Source organism: Hemicordylus capensis, chromosome 2 (assembly GCF_027244095.1).
Source record: "Hemicordylus capensis ecotype Gifberg chromosome 2, rHemCap1.1.pri, whole genome shotgun sequence".
NCBI classification, from domain to species: Eukaryota; Metazoa; Chordata; class Lepidosauria; order Squamata; family Cordylidae; genus Hemicordylus; species Hemicordylus capensis.
In genome coordinates, this window is record NC_069658.1 from 73769940 (window position 1) to 73789753 (window position 19814).

Sequence of the window (19814 nt, forward strand, 5' to 3'; positions counted from 1 at the left end):
CGTGAAGTGCTGCGATCAAGGTCGATTCTGACGCTGCCCTGCCGGGGAGCCCAGGGATTTCCCCCAGGCTATTGCCTAGGTAGAAGTGTGTGAGTGCACCCTTCTACCCAGGTACACAGTTAACTTGGGCAAGAGTGCCAGGCTGAGGGAGAATCCTTCCTGGTGCAGTGCATTGAGGGATGATGGAGGAGTTCCTTCTCTGGCCCTCTGCTCTGCTGCTCACTGTGAAGCGGCTCATGTGCCACACAAGTGGCAGAGCCTTGGAAATAAATTTGATTGTGTACAGGGAGGCAGGCAGGAGTCTGCCTCCCCACCAGGCCTCTCCCCACGCCATTGTTATTGGTCATGACCTTTGTCTCTGTTTTGTCTTTAGGGGAGATGGTAGGGATACTTTTAAATTTGTTTGTTAATGTGTGCACACAGGCATGAAGCAACCAGAATTCTTTGTGATTCTATAATCCTCTTCTGTGTTGCCACACTTGCTCAGATACATGTCCACAACCATTGTATGTAACTATGTTCTTGCTTGAATTGGAGAAAGTAGTTCTGAAACCAATTTGCAAGTGTGCAATAACAGAAGATCTGGCAGAAATCAGCATTAGTGCACCTGTTGAAGAGCAATGAACTCAGAGACTAGGTTTTGTGAAACAAGAAATGAAGTTTATTGAAACAATAGAAACAGAATGCAAATGGGAGTATGAGGCAACAATGCCAAGAATACAAGCCAATTATGTGACAAAGAGGCAAAGAACTCATATACAATCATAGTTGCTGTTTTCATGTGCTATCATGAATTTCTCTTCTCAAAAAATACTATTTAATATGCTATTCAAAATACTATTTAAATACTTTTTAAGAGAACGTCTTCTTCACTATGAATCACACCGCTCATTGAGATCATCCAGAGAGGTTCATCTGCAGTTGCCACCGGCTCGTCTGGTGGCTACTCAGGGACAGGCCTTCTCTGTTGCTGCCCCGAGGCTTTAGAACACACTTCCTGCTGAAATAAGAGCCTCCCCATCTCTTACAGCTTTTAAAAAGGCAGTCAAGAAACATTTGTTCACCCAGGCTTTTAATTAGATATTGTTTTAATTGTGTTTTTAATAGTTTTAATGTTTTAAATTTTAATTGTTGTAATATTTTAATCTTTTTATCTGTTTTTATTGTTTTGTTGTAAACCATCCAGAAACTTGCATTTTGGGTGGTATATAAATGTTTTAAATACATACATACATACATACATACATACATATATACATATGCAATGCTATGTGAGCAAACCAAAAGGGGAGGGGCAACTGATATGTGGGCAAGGAAGGTGAACAACAGGAAGGGAAGAGATGAGTAAAGAGCACAAAATTTGAAAAGAGACATTTCTATATACATGTCCTCAGTCTGCTGTTTTTGTATACAATGTGTTAGCAATGCTGAGGGTTCTTTTTTAGGTCTTCCTGGCAGAAGATCTATGATTATGCAAAATTTTGCCAGGCTTCCTCTATTGGCCACTGGAATAGCAAACAGCATTGCAAGAAGTATACCATGCCAGTATATTTTCAGGAAAGCACTGGGAGTAAGTTGTTCTAGACAGTATAGCAGCTTTAGCACAAGATTCAGAGCTGAGCCATGCAACCTATGTAATTGCACCAGCAATCATGTTACAATGACTGAAGAGGAATCCTTGCATCAGATCCAAGGTACTTCTTCCAATGATGAAGCACAAAGATCTAGATTGGGGTAAGCAATATGTAGATCTAGAGCAACTGGTAGCTTCCACCCTTACCTGAAGTAGTATTCTAGTTATTTGAGCTTCCCTTTCCCCTTCCTTCCCTGCAATACTCCAAATCTGCCAGTACTGCAAATCTGATTGGCTGGCTGAGTAGGGGCATTGCAGTGCCATTTTATGTTTTAAATTTCTCTCTCTTCTTGTGCTCAGGGTTGGTTTTACTTTCTACTATTATTTTCTTTATATCGCCCCCCGACCCCACCCCCACCGCATAAAGCAGTCTAGGCTATCCTGTCCTGCAACAAAAAATTTAGGACTCAGGAATTTTGACATTAAAACCTCGTCATCTGTAGATGTCAATATCTGTACAAGTGCCATTTTGTGACTAGCTCCACCTCCCAAAGCTCTGGCAAAAAAAAATTGCTCTTGCAAGTCTTAAGTCTGCCCAGCCTACCATAGATTATGCTCTAAATTCTATCTATCTCTTTTCCTGGGATGAGTTTTGTGTTTAGACAGGTATAGTTCTGTAGGCAAATAAATTACATTGCATGCTAATAAGAGGCAATTAATCTGCTCCATTCTTATTAGTGTAGGATCATTTTCTCTTCTTCCAACTTTTTTTAGCCTATTTTCCTTAAGGAAAGTAAGCTTACAAAACACCCAGTTCTCTGTGTGTGTGTGTGTTGTGTGTGTGTGTGTGTCCCTATCAACTTCACAGTAGGGGTGTGTAGAATGTTCTGAGGGAGGAACATTCCACCTTGAAATAGGCCATTTTGAGCATTCTGAGCTCAAAATGAACACCCCTAAAAATTGGGTCCTATTTTGAGCTCATAACAGAACAACCTGTTCCAAGGCAGAACATCCCGACCTTGGTCTGAGCACCATTTTAAAATCCAAAATGGCAGATTGCGGAATGGGGGTCATTCCATTGGAGTAACTGGCTTGCCCAGTTGTTCTGTTGGGATGGTTTGAACATTTTGCATTCCATTCCACACTCAGAACAGAATACAAAATGTATTTTGTGCATACCCCTACTATGCAATGCCTGGACCAATTTGAACCACATTTGGTATTGTTGTAGTGACATATAGGGACATCTCAATGGTGTAGTTTGTGATGATGTCATCCACCCCAATTCAAGATGGTGAATATGTGAATGTTTGAGGCAGACGTTGGTAATAATCAATTAAGATTATAGTAAAAGGAAAGTAGGCAGATTAGTTCTTACCAGAACTTCTTGTTTTCTATTTGATACATCTAACATTCACCTGATGAACTCTTTTCAAACTTTTTTTCTAATAACATTTACCTTTCCTTCCATGCAATTACATGCCATATAGAGGCAAACTGGGTCTGTTCCAAAAGACCAACATTTATCTTTTCAACAGATACAAGTGAAATTTATTGTTAGGTTTCCAAATAACCTATTTGATGCATTATCCACCCTTTTCTCTTCCTCCTTAGACAAATCTTCCTATTGCTGTAATTTTAAAAAGGCTCAATTTCACACATCCCCCAAACTGAATTTTGCATCTTATTTTTAAATGTGATACAGAATTAATTATTCTAGGTTCAGATTACAATGTCTTTAGGTTTACTATTTATGGGACAGATTACAATGTCTTTATTTACTATTTATGGGACACAGGGCTGACCATAAAGATCATGTAAGGTTTGGAGAAAACATTTCACTTTTTGTTTTTAATGGGGTTATAGTTGCACCAAATAAATAAACACCATCAATATAGGAAAACAAACAAACAAACCCTGGTACCTAATACTAGATCCTGCTCCCCAATGTAAATAACTTGCGTTAGAAAACCATAGCACACACAGTTTTGAAATGAACTAATTGTAAGATTATTACATATCTGATTACATATTTGATTATGGCAGATTTTTAAGAAAAACTATCTGGACAAAAGATGGCTATTATCTGGAGCAAAGGTAGCTAACTGATTTTAAAAAGGAAAGAAAACTTCTGTTTGTCCATGCATGTTTTTGGATTACAAAAGACTGAATGATTGCACAGCTGTATCAACAAAAACTGAACTATTATGAGTTACCAACCACTACTTTATTTCAGATTCTCTCAAAGCAGTACACTTAAAAGATAAATTCAACTCATCTGGCAGCTGTATAAAAATTGTTCTTTCATGATATGTAACAAAATAAATAGCATCCATGAAAGTGCTGAATTACAGCTTGTCAAGAGGTTTGATTCTATTTAAGGCTTGAAGAGAAACAATGGTTTCCTGTTACAGGTATTCATTAATTTAGTAAGGCTAGTAAGATGTTAGCAGCAATTACTGCTGGTATGGATTGTTGCTGTCCTTATCTAATAAAGCTAAGCTTTGCAATTTTCTTGCATTTCATGCCAATTTGATCTCAAAGTTGAAATTTCCCCCCATCTTGATCCACATATATGTACGTTAGTTCTTAATTTGGTAATTTTCTGCTTTTATCATGGATAGGACATTCCTAGATGGGTTAGGTAGGGCTGGAGCAGTGACTTCCTGTTGGGAGCGAACTACCCACCAATCATGACTAAGCAAAGAAGGGGAAAGGTAAAATTCACCTGCTAACTGAGCAAATAGGTACCCTTTAAAGTGGTAGCTCTCTTCTATTTAGCCATCCAACTAAATATTGGAGTTGGATTATTATATTTATATCCAGCACCACTATGGAACCCCAACACCACATCTTTCCAGTAGCTATAACGGTATCTAACTTTTTTTTTTTTTTTTTTTTAGATTGTGAGCCCCTTTGGGATAATGAGCCATCATAGTGCTTTTTCTGTATAAACCACTTTGATTTACATGGAGATACATTATTATTTTTAAAAAACTAGCAGATCTTACCTAACTTCTTAATGTTCATTTGAAGATGTATTGTAAATAGCATGTATTGTAAATAGCTTAAGAACTGATCTGACATTCAGCAGTCTTTTAACTCAGTTCAGCGCTGGGCAGTGATAATTGTAAATGTGCTTACATTTCAGTGAATATTAAATATGAGAACTGAGTGTTTTAGCTGAAAAAGAAATGGCCTTCGTTGCAAATAAGTAAAAGCTTGGTGGCTGCCATCCTGACTAATGACATACATGTGTAAGGCACTGAGGGGGTGCACTGGGAGCCTGCGTGCAACTCCCTCAGTACTCCTACAAGTGCACTGTTGTGCAAGTGGGCTAAGACGTCTGAGCAATACTCACACCTGGAAGCAGTGTGTAAGATTGAAAACACATTGCTGAGGGTCAGCAATGTTTCTGATCTTATGGAACATTGCGCCCAGACCCAAGGAGACATGGACTCAATTGATTTTGGTGCAATTGGACACATTTATTGAGATTTCATTCGGTAATGTGTATATATCAATCGGCCGCTCCTCCCCCCACAGTGCGGTTCCTATAAGGTCGGCCACGCGCATGGCCGCCTTGCCTAAGTGACAATGGCGATAGCACCCTGGCTCCAGGCAGCCCCAAGCGGCAGCTGACCATCTTAGCTAACCTTAGCTGGTCAGGTCTCTGTTACTAACGCCACCCCTCCGAGGCTGCACAGCAATACGGAGTGATGTCGGTTTGCAGAGGAGGGGGAGGTGAGCAGCATCCCTGATCTGCACAGCCTCAAGGAATCCACTCCTCCCCCTTGTTGCCAAACGCTTACCTAGGGTGTCGCACCGTTCTACAGCTTTTGCTTCCCACCGCACTGTACCTGCCCAAAAATGTGACCCGGGAAATAACGCTAACTACCTCAGGAGAACATAGATATAGCCCAGGACAGGAGAAAAAAGGAGCACACCACCGGTCAATTAGGTATGCGCCCAAAAAATTCCTACGCAGCCCCAAATGGCGAGCAGCCAAGCCCAGTCTATATCCAAGGGATGGGAAGATGGGGGTTGCTTCCAAGATTCGGACTGAGCGTGTGTGTGCACAGAGAGCACATCGCTCCCTGTGCCCTGCCCCCGCACACAACCGGGGAGCCAATCAGAGCAGCTCTCTGGTGTCACATGCTCCTCTAGGGGGCTGGGGCAAACAAGCCACGTGGCCCATTCGGGCCGCGAGCGGCTGGATTTCCAGAGCACAAGTGGTGCTCAGAAGTCTTGCCCTCTTGTGCAACAGTGTGTACATAGGAGGACTGGGGGGAATGCTTGCAGGCTCCTGGTGAACTGCCACAGGGCCCTTCTACATGCATGTTTCATTAGTCAGGATGTTAGACAGTGGGTAGATACACAAACTAACAGAAAAATAAATTAGACCTTTATACATTATTTGATATAAATAAACCTAAACATCCAAATAAAGTCATTCTAGCCCTATTCATTATGTTCATTATGGCTCTATTCAGACGCTGAGATCATTCACACGACTGCTGGGGACATGGGGAGGGCGGGGTGGAGAAGGCAGGATACTTTCTACTTTCCCCCACATGACTGCTGCTATTCTTCTCGAGCACTACCACTCATGTGCTCACACAATCCATGCTGCAGCAAGTGGCACAGCAGTCCAGAGGTAGGGGGAGTGAAGCCCAGCCACCAGGAATCCCACAATGCACCATCCAAGCAGCCAGGCTGCTCCTTCCCACAGCCTCTATGGCAGGCATCCCCAAACTGCGGCCCTCCAGATGTTGCTGAACTACAACTTCCAGCATACCCAGCCACAAAAAATTGTGTCTAGGGATACTGGGAGTTGTAGTTCAGCAACATCTGGAGGGCCGCAGTTTGGGGATGCCTGCTCTACGGTTTAAATGGCTGCTAGCAACCCAGGATTTGCTGCTGGCAGCCCAGTGGCCCTACAAGTGAGTTAGGGACAGGAGAGTGACAGGTTGGGGGAGGGACTTCCAACCCCCTTTCAGCCTTGTAAGCATATTCACCGGTGTTCTCTCTGCACATCTGAGAATGACTGTACCTGTGTTCATTTTAAAAGTGAACCTGGGTACATGCCCCCCAAATGCATGGTACAAACAGGAAGTGTACCGCTGTCCTTGTGTTCAGTATAATGTGTGAATAATTGTACCCGTGTATAGATTCCATACTTGTGTGCACTGTGACTGTACACTGATTGTACAAATGTTGAATATAACATGTGCATAGGGTTTTTTGTATCTGAAGCATGGTGCACATTTAGTGGCACACCTAGGTCCAAAAGCAGCCCGGACACAAAGGGCTCTGGAGCCCCCCCCACTGCGAGGACCCCCCCACCCTGCCATGAGGCCCCACCTGCCATGAGGACCCCCCCTTAATTAAAAAAAAAAAAAAAACCTGCCGCCACCACCCTGCAGCTTCTCCTGCCTCAGGGGGGTGTGTGTTTCCAAATGTTTGAGGGGGGCTTCCCCAGAATCCCACCACCACCCTGTGCCCACCCCACCACTGCCCCATGCTGCTGCCTCTCTGTGCCAATATTTGCCATTTGTACGTCCAGGGGGTGAGGGTTTAGCTGGGCAGGCCTCCTCCATATTGGTGGTGGCGGCAGCAGATGCAGTAGCTGGTGAACCTGGTAAGGAAAGGTCACAGCCCGGTTGGAGCCCAGCTCAGTCCCCTGGCTCCTGCTCCTGCGGGCACGCCCAGACAAACAGGCCCACCAGCCACTGCGCCCACCACCACCGCCACATGGGAGGCCTGCTTGGCTCACCCTCCCCGACCCCAGCTGCGCAAATGGCAAATTTCAGCACGGAGGGCAGAGGGCAGTGGTGGGTGGATGTGGGGCAGTGGTGGGGCTCTAAGCACATTTGGAGCGCCCCCCCCCCCAGTCAAGAGACCACGGACCAGATCCCCAAGGTCCGTGGCTAAGAGCGCCTCTGTGCACATTAGAATATTATGCACTGTTTAGCAGACTGTTTCTAAATTTTCATTATACGTTTTGACATCGCTTTGTTAAAACAGGACTGCACAACTTCAGCCCTCCTACAGTTGTTGGACTACAACTCCTATCATCCTTGACTATTGGCCACTATGGCTGGGGATCATGGGAGTTGTAATCCAACAACAACTGGAGGACCGAATTTGTGCAGCCTTGCTTAATTTTTTTTTAAAGTTTTAATTTTTTTTTAAAGGAAATAGAAATAGTTTATTCTCTTGCTAATATGAATAATTATTACTTGGGTTTTAACTAATGATTTTAGGCACAGCCATAGATGCTTTCGTAAATTTACAACTTAACCACTAGAACACAGTTTTGCTTCTTAGGAATTTATTAATATGCACCTGCTGTCTGTTTCTGCACAATTTTTAATGAATGGTTCATTATTATTTAATGACATAACTGCTTTAATGTTGGATGTAAGAATCAGAAGTGCATTTAATATATAGCCTCAAATTGTGATAAGAAGATAGCTCTGGAGTTTCGATTGGAATTATAGCTATAGCCTGAAGAGCCTTAATTACATTAATCTCACTAAACATCTCTTTGTGGTACAGTCACCATATCTATTATATGTTTTGAGGAATTGGTTGGTTGGTTGGTTTGTACAAAATAGTCATACGTCCTGACAACTTATAGATTGCATACACAAGCTTGCCACTGAAATTAGCTGGATGCATTACTTTTTACACTGGAATATGCTCAGTGGGGAGAGAGAGAGAGAGAGAGAGAGAGAGAGAGAGAGAGAGAGAGAGAGAGAGATCAGAATATGCTAGTGAAAAGATTTAAATAGGTTTTTTAAATATAAAAAATAGATGTTCTGAATATAATCATTGTATTTTATCTGTGATTGTATTTACCTGAATCCAAGACTTGTTTCCCCCCAAATATTTTGATATGAGAAATCAGCAAGTTATCTTAAATTAAGAATCTTGTTCCTTTCAAGTAAATGTAGGTATTACAACTCTACTTTTTAAGGGTTCATCTTAAATTCAGAGTTTTCTTTTTCTCAACAGATTTTTAACAATAATCAAAAGAACATTATTCCCAAGAGAAGCAGAAGGTCTTTCTCAGAAACAAATTTACTATGATTCACATTTATCTTATATGGTATATGGTAATTATTCAATAAGATGAATAATGTTGAAATCCTACATATTCCAGACTGTTCTTTTATTTCCGTTTTGCAGGCACATTAATAAAAGATTATATGACCTATACAGGGGGCCCTCGAATAGCAATTTTGCCCATTCACAGGCCAGGTCACTGTATGCCAATTTAGTTATTGTTAGTTATTATCGCTGTATACCAATTTAGTTATTGTGGGAATAACCAAAATTTAGAATTCAAAATTCAGATTTTTAGAATTTTTAAATTCAAAATTTATTTATGGTTTTCGACCCACCCACCCCAACAAATCAGCATATAGTTTAAATAGCCACTCTCCCTGTTGCTCAGCTGCAAATAGGAGATTTAAAGAAGCGGTACTGCACAGGGAGATTTTAAAAAGTGGTGTGAGAGGCCCAAGCTCCTCCATCCACTTTCACCTCATCTGCCAGTTCTTTAAACCTCTCTGTGAGCAAACTGAAAATTCCAGAGAGTGGCTATTTAAACTTTATACCTCCCCGTGCTTCTCAACGGACACAAGGGAAGTTTAAAGTTTACTGTTAATAGCCACTCTGCCCATACAGGCTGAACCATCTACTCTTGCCGCAAGAGTGGATGGTTTAGCTAAAGGAACCTAAACCCATTTGGGGGGTTAGGGCAAGCACTCCAATATCATGGTTTCCATGAACACTATCTCTGCAATATACAATGACCTCCTGGATTTCATTTCTTGAACTTTCCTAGCAGGGTAATCTATGCAAAATGACTTTACGCAGCCAAAGAAGGGCCTCACCTACTAGTGCCATATATATGGCATCTATTGGGCACATATATATATATATATAGTATAAGACATCCCTTAATATACATGATTCTACACATCTCAGTTCTGTGGAACAAAATTAAAGTCCTTTATTTTGAGTCAAGTGGTCTTCAAAGAACAGATGTTCTGCTTGAAATGTTTAAATGGTCTTCCTAGTTTGTTTGGATAAAGTATGCTTTTATTACTGCTGTAAATAGCCTGACTAGTGTAATAGAGGAGGGCTGGACTAGGACTGGGATTCAAATCCCTACCAAGCCATTAAGATAACTGGTAGTCTTAGGGTAGTCAAGAGCTAACATTCCATTCAGTGAGCCGTGCATCCCCTCGCTCTACCATCTAAATTCAGACATTCAGGACAGCTCTCTCTTTGTAGTCTCGCTGACTGCAGAGAGGAAGGGGAAACTGGCTGCCTGGGCTTTCTTCTTTACTGAAGGGCAGCCCCAGCAACCAATAACAGGTGGAGTAAGGCAGGAGCTTCCTTCCAACATTTGGATGCAACACTGGCACTGTGGAACCAGAGGTCCAGGTGGCAGACCTCACTACAAGCTGAATGTACAAATCACAATCCGGGGAGGGAAGCTGTGGGTCCATTTAAAAAAATAAATAAATGAAACTGCAGTTGCTCACATTCAGACATACAGTTTTCGAAACTGGAGGTCCCTTCACCTCCAGTTTCGTATTATGTGTGAATGTGGCCTTTGTATGGCCTGCATCCAGAGATCCACACAATGAATTCTGCACAGCGAAAGGACTTTTGGACTCAAACTTCTCAAACAGCACCTCTCCAAATCAAATGGCAAGCCTCTTTTGAAACTGAGGGCAATTCCAAATGCAGTTGTGAAATAGCTGCTATTCAAAAGGGGGAAAGGCAGGGTGGATCTATAAAGCACGCCAAGCCCTTGGGCATGCTCAAAATAGCTTGTTGGATCCCAGCCATTTTAGCTGAATTCACTGTAAGTAGCACATATATTTTTACTCATAAAATTAGTTTAGAAAAGCGAGCTTTGGGGAAAGCCATAGCAAAATAAAAAAGACAAGTGATTATTTTTTTATTTAACATATTTATATCGTAGAAACTTTTTGAAGAGGCTTACAAAGCCAAAAAACCCCAAATCAATAAATATTAAAACATGAAAGCAGAACCACAACAAAAAAGCAGATAAGAAAGCAACAGAATATTAAAACTGAAAACTAAAAGAGTACCAGATTAAACACTACAGCATTAAAAACAGCAGCCAGAAAAAAATAAATTAAAAGATTCATTTTTCACAAGCCACCTGAAACTTGTAAGTAGGGGTGTAGCTGCCATAGAGATGGTGGGGGGCAGGTGTCCGGGACCCACGAGTATCCTGAAACTGTGCACTGCTTCCCTCTTTCCCCCCCACTAAGCGCTTGGCCCCAGCTTGTGCCGGTCACTCTCTTGTTATGCTTTCCAGCATTCGCACCAGTTCAGTGAGCCAGAGCTGTCCTGATGCTAGTGAGAACAGATCGGTCTTAACAAGGCCACCTGTTCATTTTAGGATCAGGGCAGAGCTCTGCCTCACAAAGCCAGTGCAGCAGAGCTGCCCGATCCCTGGGAGAACAGATAGCCCCTTTACAGCAGGCCTATTCTCACTGGCATTGGGCCAGCCCTGCCTCACAAAATCAATGTGGCCTGTTATGTCATCAGGCCATGTTGGCTTGACTGGAGACCAGTCAGCACAGAGTTGGGGCTGAGCATCCCAATAGGCTGACACACTACTCACTTTCACTGCCTGGCAAAGGCAGGGGGCATCTTCAAATCTTGTCCCAGATCCCCTCCAATCTTGCTACACTCCTGCTTGTAAGAGCAGGCACCTGGTGCAAGGACCTAAGGTTAGCATTGCACAGTTGGGTGCAACCCCTGAGAAGACCCAGTCTCCAGTCACTACCCACCTGACCCCAGCAGGCTGGAGTAGCCAAGAAAAGGCCTGCCCATATGATCACAAAACAAGAGCTGGCTGGTATAGGAGCAGAGGTCCTTGAGATACTTTGGTCTCAAGCTGAATAGGTTTAGTCATAGTTTCCTGACTTGGTTACTACAACTACACATGGAGAAAATGTTGGGATACCCAACAGCAGCAGCTTAGCGTGCTGTATATTTGGCATGCAATCTACTATAAAGTCAGAGGGGGCATTGTGGTTTCCTCTGAATTGGTTGGGCTAGCTAGAAGTTTCTATTCTCCTTCCTGTTCCTTTGTGTAATGTGTTTAAGTAAGCAAGTTCAGTACTAACCCCAAGTAGTTTTGTCTCCCAAGTAATGTTATCTCTTAAAAACCTTTCACTGGTGTTTGCTCTGTACTCCATGTAGACAGAACACACTCTGCCACATGTTATGGGCTCAGGCCTCTTCAGAGCAACCCAGTACAGAACCCAGAATAACCTTGAAGAGCAAAAGCAGCCTGGAAAGAGCAGAAGCCACATGGAGACCCTCTAAGAGGAAGCCTGCTGAATGCAAGTAAGCTAAGCTAGGATTTTTAAAAGAAAAAATGGGTTGCAACTCTGAATTTTAAGCTTTCAGTGGGAAAGCTGAATAATGGAAATTATCAGCTATGGAAGTTTAAATAGAAAAATGCTTTTAATCAAGGATGACTTGTGAGAGGTTATTACTACAGACAGACCAGCAGCAAATCCATGGGAATGGGATAGAAAGGATAGACAGGCATGGGGAACCATTAGTCTACTAGTGGAATATGGCCAATTGATTCACATAAGGAATAAGGTTACAGCAAGGCGCATGTGGAAAGCATGGATAAATTTGCATGGAAGAACTGGTTTGAACAGTAGACTATTTCTTTTGAGGAAGCTGTACAAAATGAGACTTTGCAAGGGAAAAGAAAAGCAAGACCACATAAATGCTCTGCTCGGAGTGGTGACACAACGGCATGGAAATGGGAAAGACATAAGAGACAGTCACATAGTAGCCCTATTACTCTGTAGCCTGCCTGATTCCTATGGTGGCCTCCTTAATGCCCTTGAGACAAGGCCTGAGAAAGACCAGACATCGGAATTTGTGAGAGGCAAATTCAGACTTCTGGATGAATTCCAGAACAGAAAGGAAGTCATGAGGGACAGTAGCATTCAGAATGGAGAAGCTGCAATGAAAACTGCAGGTGACAAGGCACGCAAAGAAGGAAACAAGAGCATGTTTCCGGTGCAAGAAAGAGGGACATTTAAAGAGAAACTGCTATGGAAGGTAGAACAACAAAAAACTACAAAGAAAGTATCCACAAACATCTAAGCAAAAGGCAAAGGAGTGATACAATTGCAGAACCATGGAGTCGATGCTCCAAAGTAACACAGAGTAACTCATCCCAGGGCTGTGTGTTGACTCTGGTGCTACTAGTCACATGACCAGCGACATAAACTTTTTCACAGAATTGGACTAAGCAATAAGGAAGAGATTTATCTTGCAGATGGAAGCAGCATCACTGCTGAGGGAATTAGACAAGGATTTCTAAACTGCACCGACAGATGGGGGTCTTCAGTAAAAGATGTGCTATATGTTCCTGACTTGGAAGATGGTCTCTTATTGGTTAAGCGCATGGCAACCAAAGGACTCGCCATTAAGTTCCAGGGCAATGAATGTACAATCCAAGAGGGGGCAAAAATCCTAGCCAAAGCAATTGCAGATGAACACCTGTATCGCTTAAGCACAGTGAAAGAGCAGGTGAAACTCGCTACAAATAAGCAACACAATGACTGCGTTCATCAATGGCATCAGCATTTGGACCATGGACCACCCTGAAAGTATCAACGGACTGGCAAAACAGCACCTGATAAAAGACCTTGTGATGTCAGCCTGTTCAGTTACTGTGAAGTGTGATTATTGTATCAGAGCAAAGCGTACGAGAGTAACACTTCCCAAAGCAAGCCATCCAGAACTTCAAAACCACTTGATTTCATACACGGTGATGTATATGGCCCAACAGCTGGAGACAATAGATACACAGTAGCCTTTATAGATGATTTCTCAAGATATACAGTCACCGATCTCATGAAGCACAAGGATGAAGTATTGGGAAAGCTACAAGACTATGAGGCTCTCCTCGCAAGCAGTGTGGAGAGTGTAACTGGGCTCTGTGGGGAAAGCGGGCTTAGCCCACTCTCCCCGCAGGTAAGCAGAGAGCCGTCCCTGGGTGGCCGGATCAGCTGCCCACACAAATACTGGCTCCATCACAGAGCTGGTAGGGATGGTAGGGATCCGGGGCCATTTGGCCCCTGGAAGTCCCAGGATGCCCTGCGCAAGCATGCAGGGCATCCTGGGGAGACCCCCAAGGCCGGGAGGCTTGTTGGAGCCTCCCAGTTGGGAGTCTACTAGTATGTTGCCACTGCACGAAGCCACACTGTGGCAGCACATGATCAACTAGATGTGGTTAGTGGAGCACTTGTAACTTTATACCTTAAGCTATGGCTTCTGGCAATTTTCTGAATGCAATCTAACTGGATGCAAGTTGGGCTGAAGATAGTTCTGATAGAAAATCTACCAGCGGTTATCTGTTTTTGCTTGGAGGGCAACTCAGTTGGGCCAGCAGAAAACAACCTTAAGTAGCACTTTCTTCTACTGAAGCAGAATACATTACAGCTGCACAAGCTAGTCAAGAAATAATCTAGTTACAACTACTATTGATGGACACGGGTCAATGTCCAAGTGAACCCATACAAATCTTAGAGGACAATCAAGGTTGTATTGCACTTGCACAAACTGAAAGGCTTAACCCTAGAATCAAGCATATAGATGTGAAATATCACTTTTTGAGAGATTTACAGGAACAAGGACTTCTAGATCTGCAGTACTGTCCAAATGTGAACATGGTGGGGGGTGTTCTTACAAAACCTTTGATCAGAGAGCAGCATTGTAAGCTGTTTAGGGTAATGAACTTAGTGGGCTAATGCTTCAGTTGTCAAGAAGGGGTGTTGGGATATGAAACGGCTGCAGCTTAGCTTGCTGTATAGTTTGCATGTAATCTGCTATAAAGACAGAGGGTGCACTATACTGTACTTTCCTCTGTATCAGTTGGGCTAGCTTGGAGTTTATATCCTCCTTCCTGTTCAGGGGCATAGCTAAGGGAGAGGAGGCCCGTGTTTGCCCCTCTCCCCTGCGGCCCCTTGGAGTGAGGGAGATAATGATGAAAATAGGGAGGGGTGGGGCTGGGGGCCTTCAGAAGTTGGGGGACCCAAGTTCTTTGAACCCATCTGCTCAATTATAGCCACACCCCTGTTAGCTACAAGTTTAGTACTGACCCCGTGTGCCTTGTCTCCCAAGTAAAGTTATCTTTTAAAAGCCTTTCACTGGTGTGTTGCTCTTACTCCATGCAGACAGAACACACTCTGCAACAGAAAATAATCAGCACCAATTTTGATCTGATACCAGTTATTTGCAATGTGTTGATGATGCACAGGGGGTATGATGCATCAGAATGAGCTGATACACCAAATGGGTTTGATGCATCGGTAAGGATGGGGGGCTTACCTGAATTAGAGCAGTAGGCTCCCTTTCTGTCTTCTCATTGGAAAATGGCTACCTTTCCAGCAGCAGCACTTTTAATGTACCACCTCCCCTCCCACCACCACCACCACCTCAGCAATCAATGGGAAAAGCAACACCACAGCATTGTGTCCTTTCTTCAGGACATTTCTGGGGGAGCGGGGTGGAATGGCTGTGCTCTATAGTTACAGGATGATGATGATGATTGATTAATTCAATTTCTATACCGCCCTTCCAAAAATGGCTCAGGGCAGTTTACACAGAGAAATAATAAATAAATAAGATGGCTCCCTGTCCCCAAAATGCAACCACCACCACCACCACCCACTCCACTCCCGGTAATCTCCTGAGGAAAGGCTACAATTTTGTGATATGGCTTCCTTTCCTGGTGCATTGTAGGATGTTTGGTGGGGTGGGGAGCAGTGTTTTTAAGTGCCACTGCCATCACTGCCCAGCAGGCAGCACTCTTCCAGATAGAAGAAGGGAAGCCTGCTGTTTTGGTTCACTTAAGTCCCCCACTCCCTAATAATATAGTCCAATGTGACACAATACTATTTACTGTGTTGTGTTGTGTTGTATTGTTTCATTGGAAACTTTTTTCATCAGATCACATCTCATGAAAAATTGTCTGAAAAAGCTCTCATGAGATAAGTTCTGTTTATCAGCTTGCTATGATTGATACACAGCCCTGTTGATTTCCCCTTAAACTTAACATACGAGTTATTGAATCTCACAGCTCTTTCTAACAATTAGGAAGGTCCTACTTACACCCCTGAGGCAACAGCCAGGCCACTCTCACATCCTCCAGTTTACAGCTAGTTCCTCCCTTGCCAGCTTCAAATTCTGCAGGGGAAGGGTTGCCACCTCCTTTTCCTTGCAAGGCTCCTGCATTTTTATCAGTGACATGACTGGCAAACATAAAGTATTGCCTGTTGAATTTCTCTCTTATAGGGCCGAATGCTAAAAGTATAGGAATCCTGATAGATTAAAATCTGTCAACCATATTCATGGGAAAAAGAGAAAGAAGAAGGCGGGGGAAGCTCACAGTTGAACTATAGCTCCCTGGGACTCTCAATTGCTAATAAAAGGAGAGAGGAAAACTCCCAACATGTGGCTGGGAAGAAGCTGGCAATAGCAATACTCTCCAAGTCTGGCCTTCCTAGGCGGGTTGCAAACAAGCATTCAAATCTGTTTATAGTGTGCTCAGATCCCATACAAAACTGATTTTGCAACTATCATTTGGTTATGAGAAATTTGTATAGTGAAGTCATTTGTTACATTGTATAAATCTGTAATGGCATATAAGGAATGATTGACTATGGTGGTATAACAGAATCAGATCAAACTGCACATCCTAAGGCAATTAGCATGGCTAAGCAAAAATCAGATAGACTTGTTAGGCAGCAGACAAAATTAATGACAAAAATGCCTTTGCAATTCCAGCTCAAAGATATGACCTTAGACAAATAATTTAATTTATTTTTTATCTAATTTACATCATCTGCAAATGAGACCTGCAGTGTTTATCTACTATGCAACAATGTCCATAGAACTAACTTGGAGAGGTAAACATACTTTAGTTTTTTTCTGTTAACAATTGTCAATGCATAATGGCTGACATACGATGCAAGATTCCCTGTGCCTTTTAGCAGAATATGTGTGCAGATGTGCAAGAGCACTCTTGTGCAGCACAACAATTGTGCAAATTCAGCTTTATTTTATTTATGTATTACACTGATATATTGGCCAATAAAGATCTATTATTTCCAATGGTCACCCATAGTGCAACTGCATTTGCACAATTCTTGCAGTGCAAGAGTATTCTTGCACACCTGTACCCACATTCCATTAAAAGGCACATGGATTGTTGCTCAGTATGTCAGAATGTTTTTGAAATGTATGTACTAGTCATAGTAATTCTGTATTATTGCTGGTGATTTATTCTTAACATATAGCCATGTACATGGATTCCTTGCACCACAGTTCTGAAAATATTGTGAACTGCCCAGGGACCTTTTGTATGGGGTGGTATATAAATGTACTAAAATAAAAAAATAAGATATTTGCATGTAGATAAATCTCATGGCAGCAGAACCCATTTCCAACTAACTGCATTTAGCACTGCAGTCGTGCAGCACAATACAAAGCAAGTTTACCTAGAAAATCAGTCCCACTGAATTCTCTGGGTTGTACTCCTTAGGTGTACACACACACACACACACACACACACACACACACACACACACACAATATCTAAATCCCTTTGCATTCAGGGATTACGTTCACAAATAAATGCTAAACATGAGGACAGGGAGCACATTGGTGCAGGAGGCGTGGCTAGCCTACCACATTTTCACTCCCTTTTCCCATGGGTTCATTCCAATTCACTCAAGCATTTCTCCTCATTGAGGTTGCCTGATCAGCAGATACGAATAGGTGAAGAAAGGAATCCCTCTCTTTCTTCCTCCACCTTTGCTAGCTCTCAGTCTAGTTTTGCTTTCCTAACAAGCAGCTTGACCTTGAACACCCCACATTTCCCTTTTTACTGATCATGATATTCTTGCTGGGAGGGGGGCTGAGAAGCACCATGTTGGGGTGATCCCTGTCCTTCCTGAGGGATTGGTCCCAGTAGGTGGTTCTGGGGAATATCCGTTCCACCCCATCAGGGGCGTATCGAGGGTGGGGCAGGCAGGGCACGTGCCCCAGGCGCCACTTGAAGGGGAGCGCCTTTTTTAAAAAATTTTTTAAAAATTAAAAATGATTGCCAAAAACAAAATGGCCACCACACATGCGCAAATGGCCTCTGTGAGTCACTGTAAGTATAAGTCAGTGACATATAAGTCACTGTACACATATTCAGTTTGGCACTAAGTACAGAGAATCAGGGCTTGTGAATACTGAGCTGAAGCTTATGAGCTAGGATTGTATTCATTTGCTCTTACTTTGCTACTTGTGATAAGTGAGTTAAATGTGATGTCTTAATAATATGGCTATTAATGGTGAGTTTGTCTTTGAATCAGTGTGAAATCCTTAGTATTAAGGCCCACTGGGAGTTTCTTGCTCTCTTACTCTCATTTTAACTGTCTTTCTGAAATACTAGAATATATTCCAAGAAGTGACACAGTTTACTCTGCATATCCTTTAATTATTTTCAGAGTATCTGAGAAAAGTCAAATTCTCCATTTATTTTTAAAACGTATGTAATAGTGATGCTGCAGTGCATAGTAGAGAATTAGACAGGCACTTCTGTTTAGTTTTCCAAGTACACCTCCACATAGTATTTGGGTATTTCATGAGCCCCAGCATATTTTGGTCTGGCAACTTCCCCTGCTAAATAGTTTTTGAAATATTAAAAGTTTAACGAGCTTGACTTGTATTTTTCAGCTGATATGATGGTAAAGTTATCTGAAAGATGGGTGTCAGATGTTTGGACAGGGGGCGCAATTTCAGTGCTTGCCCTAGACACTATTTTTCCTAGATACGCCTCTGCACCCCATCATACCTGATGGTCCTACTTGGTTCCCCATGCTCTGTAACATCTACACAGAACAGCTGAGGAAAATCATCCAGAGGCTTGGATTGATGTGCCACTGGTATGCTGATAGAATACAGCTTTATGGATCATTTCTAGTGTTGGATCCTAGAGAGGCAGTGGAAAACCTTCCACATCATCTAGGGGCAGTTTTGGTCTGGATGAGGCAGAACAACCAGAAATTTCATCTAGATAAATCAGATGTCTGTTAGCTGAGAGTCCTCCTGGTCTGGCTGGAGATAATAAACCTGATTTGGATGGGTCTTTCTCTCTTTGTCTGTACCCAACTTCAGCTTTATTCAGCTTCAGTTTTGAAATACTCCTAGATTTGGATGCTCAGGTGGCAGCTATGGCCAGGAGCTTAAGCTGGTGCACCAATCTAGGCACAGCACACCTGCCTAGGACCCAGGCATCAGTGGCCATTGGTGACAGCACAGAGGCTACAAGGGTAGAGTTAAGGGAAAGAGACAGACTTGGAGGGCCAGTACATAAGTTTAATGAGCTTGATGTGCCTTGCGGAACATTTGCTGAGGAACAGAAGCATGTTGCATAAGGAAGGACTTCTCCCACAGAAATGCCTGTGTGTGTGTGTGTGTGTGTGTGTGTGTGTGTGTGTGTGTGTGTGAAACATTGTATGCCTTCACTGAGAGGTGAATAGACAGAAGTTTATTTGTTCTGAGGTCAACATGGTTCTGTCTTGTGAAAGCAGATGGAAATGTGTGCAGGTGTTTTCTAAGTGCTTCAGACAGACAGGCCAGGGTTTTTGTTTTCTTTTTCAGGAGGGTTATTTCTGTTGATACTTCAGAAAAGAGTAACTACAGCCCAAGCAAGGGCTCTTTTTTACCCAGCACATCTCTTCCCCGCCTCTTTTATTTAGCAGTTAGTTGCCATTGTAGAAGCAGTAAATACAACAGTGCTGATTATTATTATCTCTGCCCTGCTACTATGATAGATGAATATGCAGATTAGACAACAGTTCAGATAAAGCTTGTTGTGAGATCAATGGTATTTTGAGCTTTTCTGTTGCAGGTTCTGATGCAAACTTAATTTGCTTCAACTGTGCTCCCTGTAATTGATCTGCCATGAGATACCAGACTCATAATCTTTCCAGGAGATTAAGATAAATGTAATTCACTACAATATTCTACTATAACTATGAAATGTCAACTCTAGCTGTGTCTGCTGAGGATTATCTCTAGCCAGAACAAACAAAATATTATGGCCCTGATTTAACTGATAGCATAGCGTTCCTATTTAAGTTTTATATGT

The 19814-nt window shown here is 42.6% G+C and overlaps 1 protein-coding gene across 10 annotated transcripts in view; it reads right to left on the bottom strand.

Moving 5' to 3' along the window:
• Positions 1-19814, bottom strand: part of TMEM232 (transmembrane protein 232) — a 262748-nt gene that overhangs the window by 35230 nt on the left and 207704 nt on the right. The window contains exon 14 of one of the 10 annotated variants that reach the window (XM_053292125.1): positions 8132-8268. The exons of the other annotated variants lie outside the window; for them this stretch is intronic. Within the exon in view, the coding sequence (XP_053148100.1) occupies positions 8244-8268 (25 nt within the window). The 3' untranslated portion in view covers positions 8132-8243. Of the gene's footprint in view, positions 1-8131; positions 8269-19814 lie in introns of those variants that run through there. 10 annotated transcript variants of the gene reach the window in all.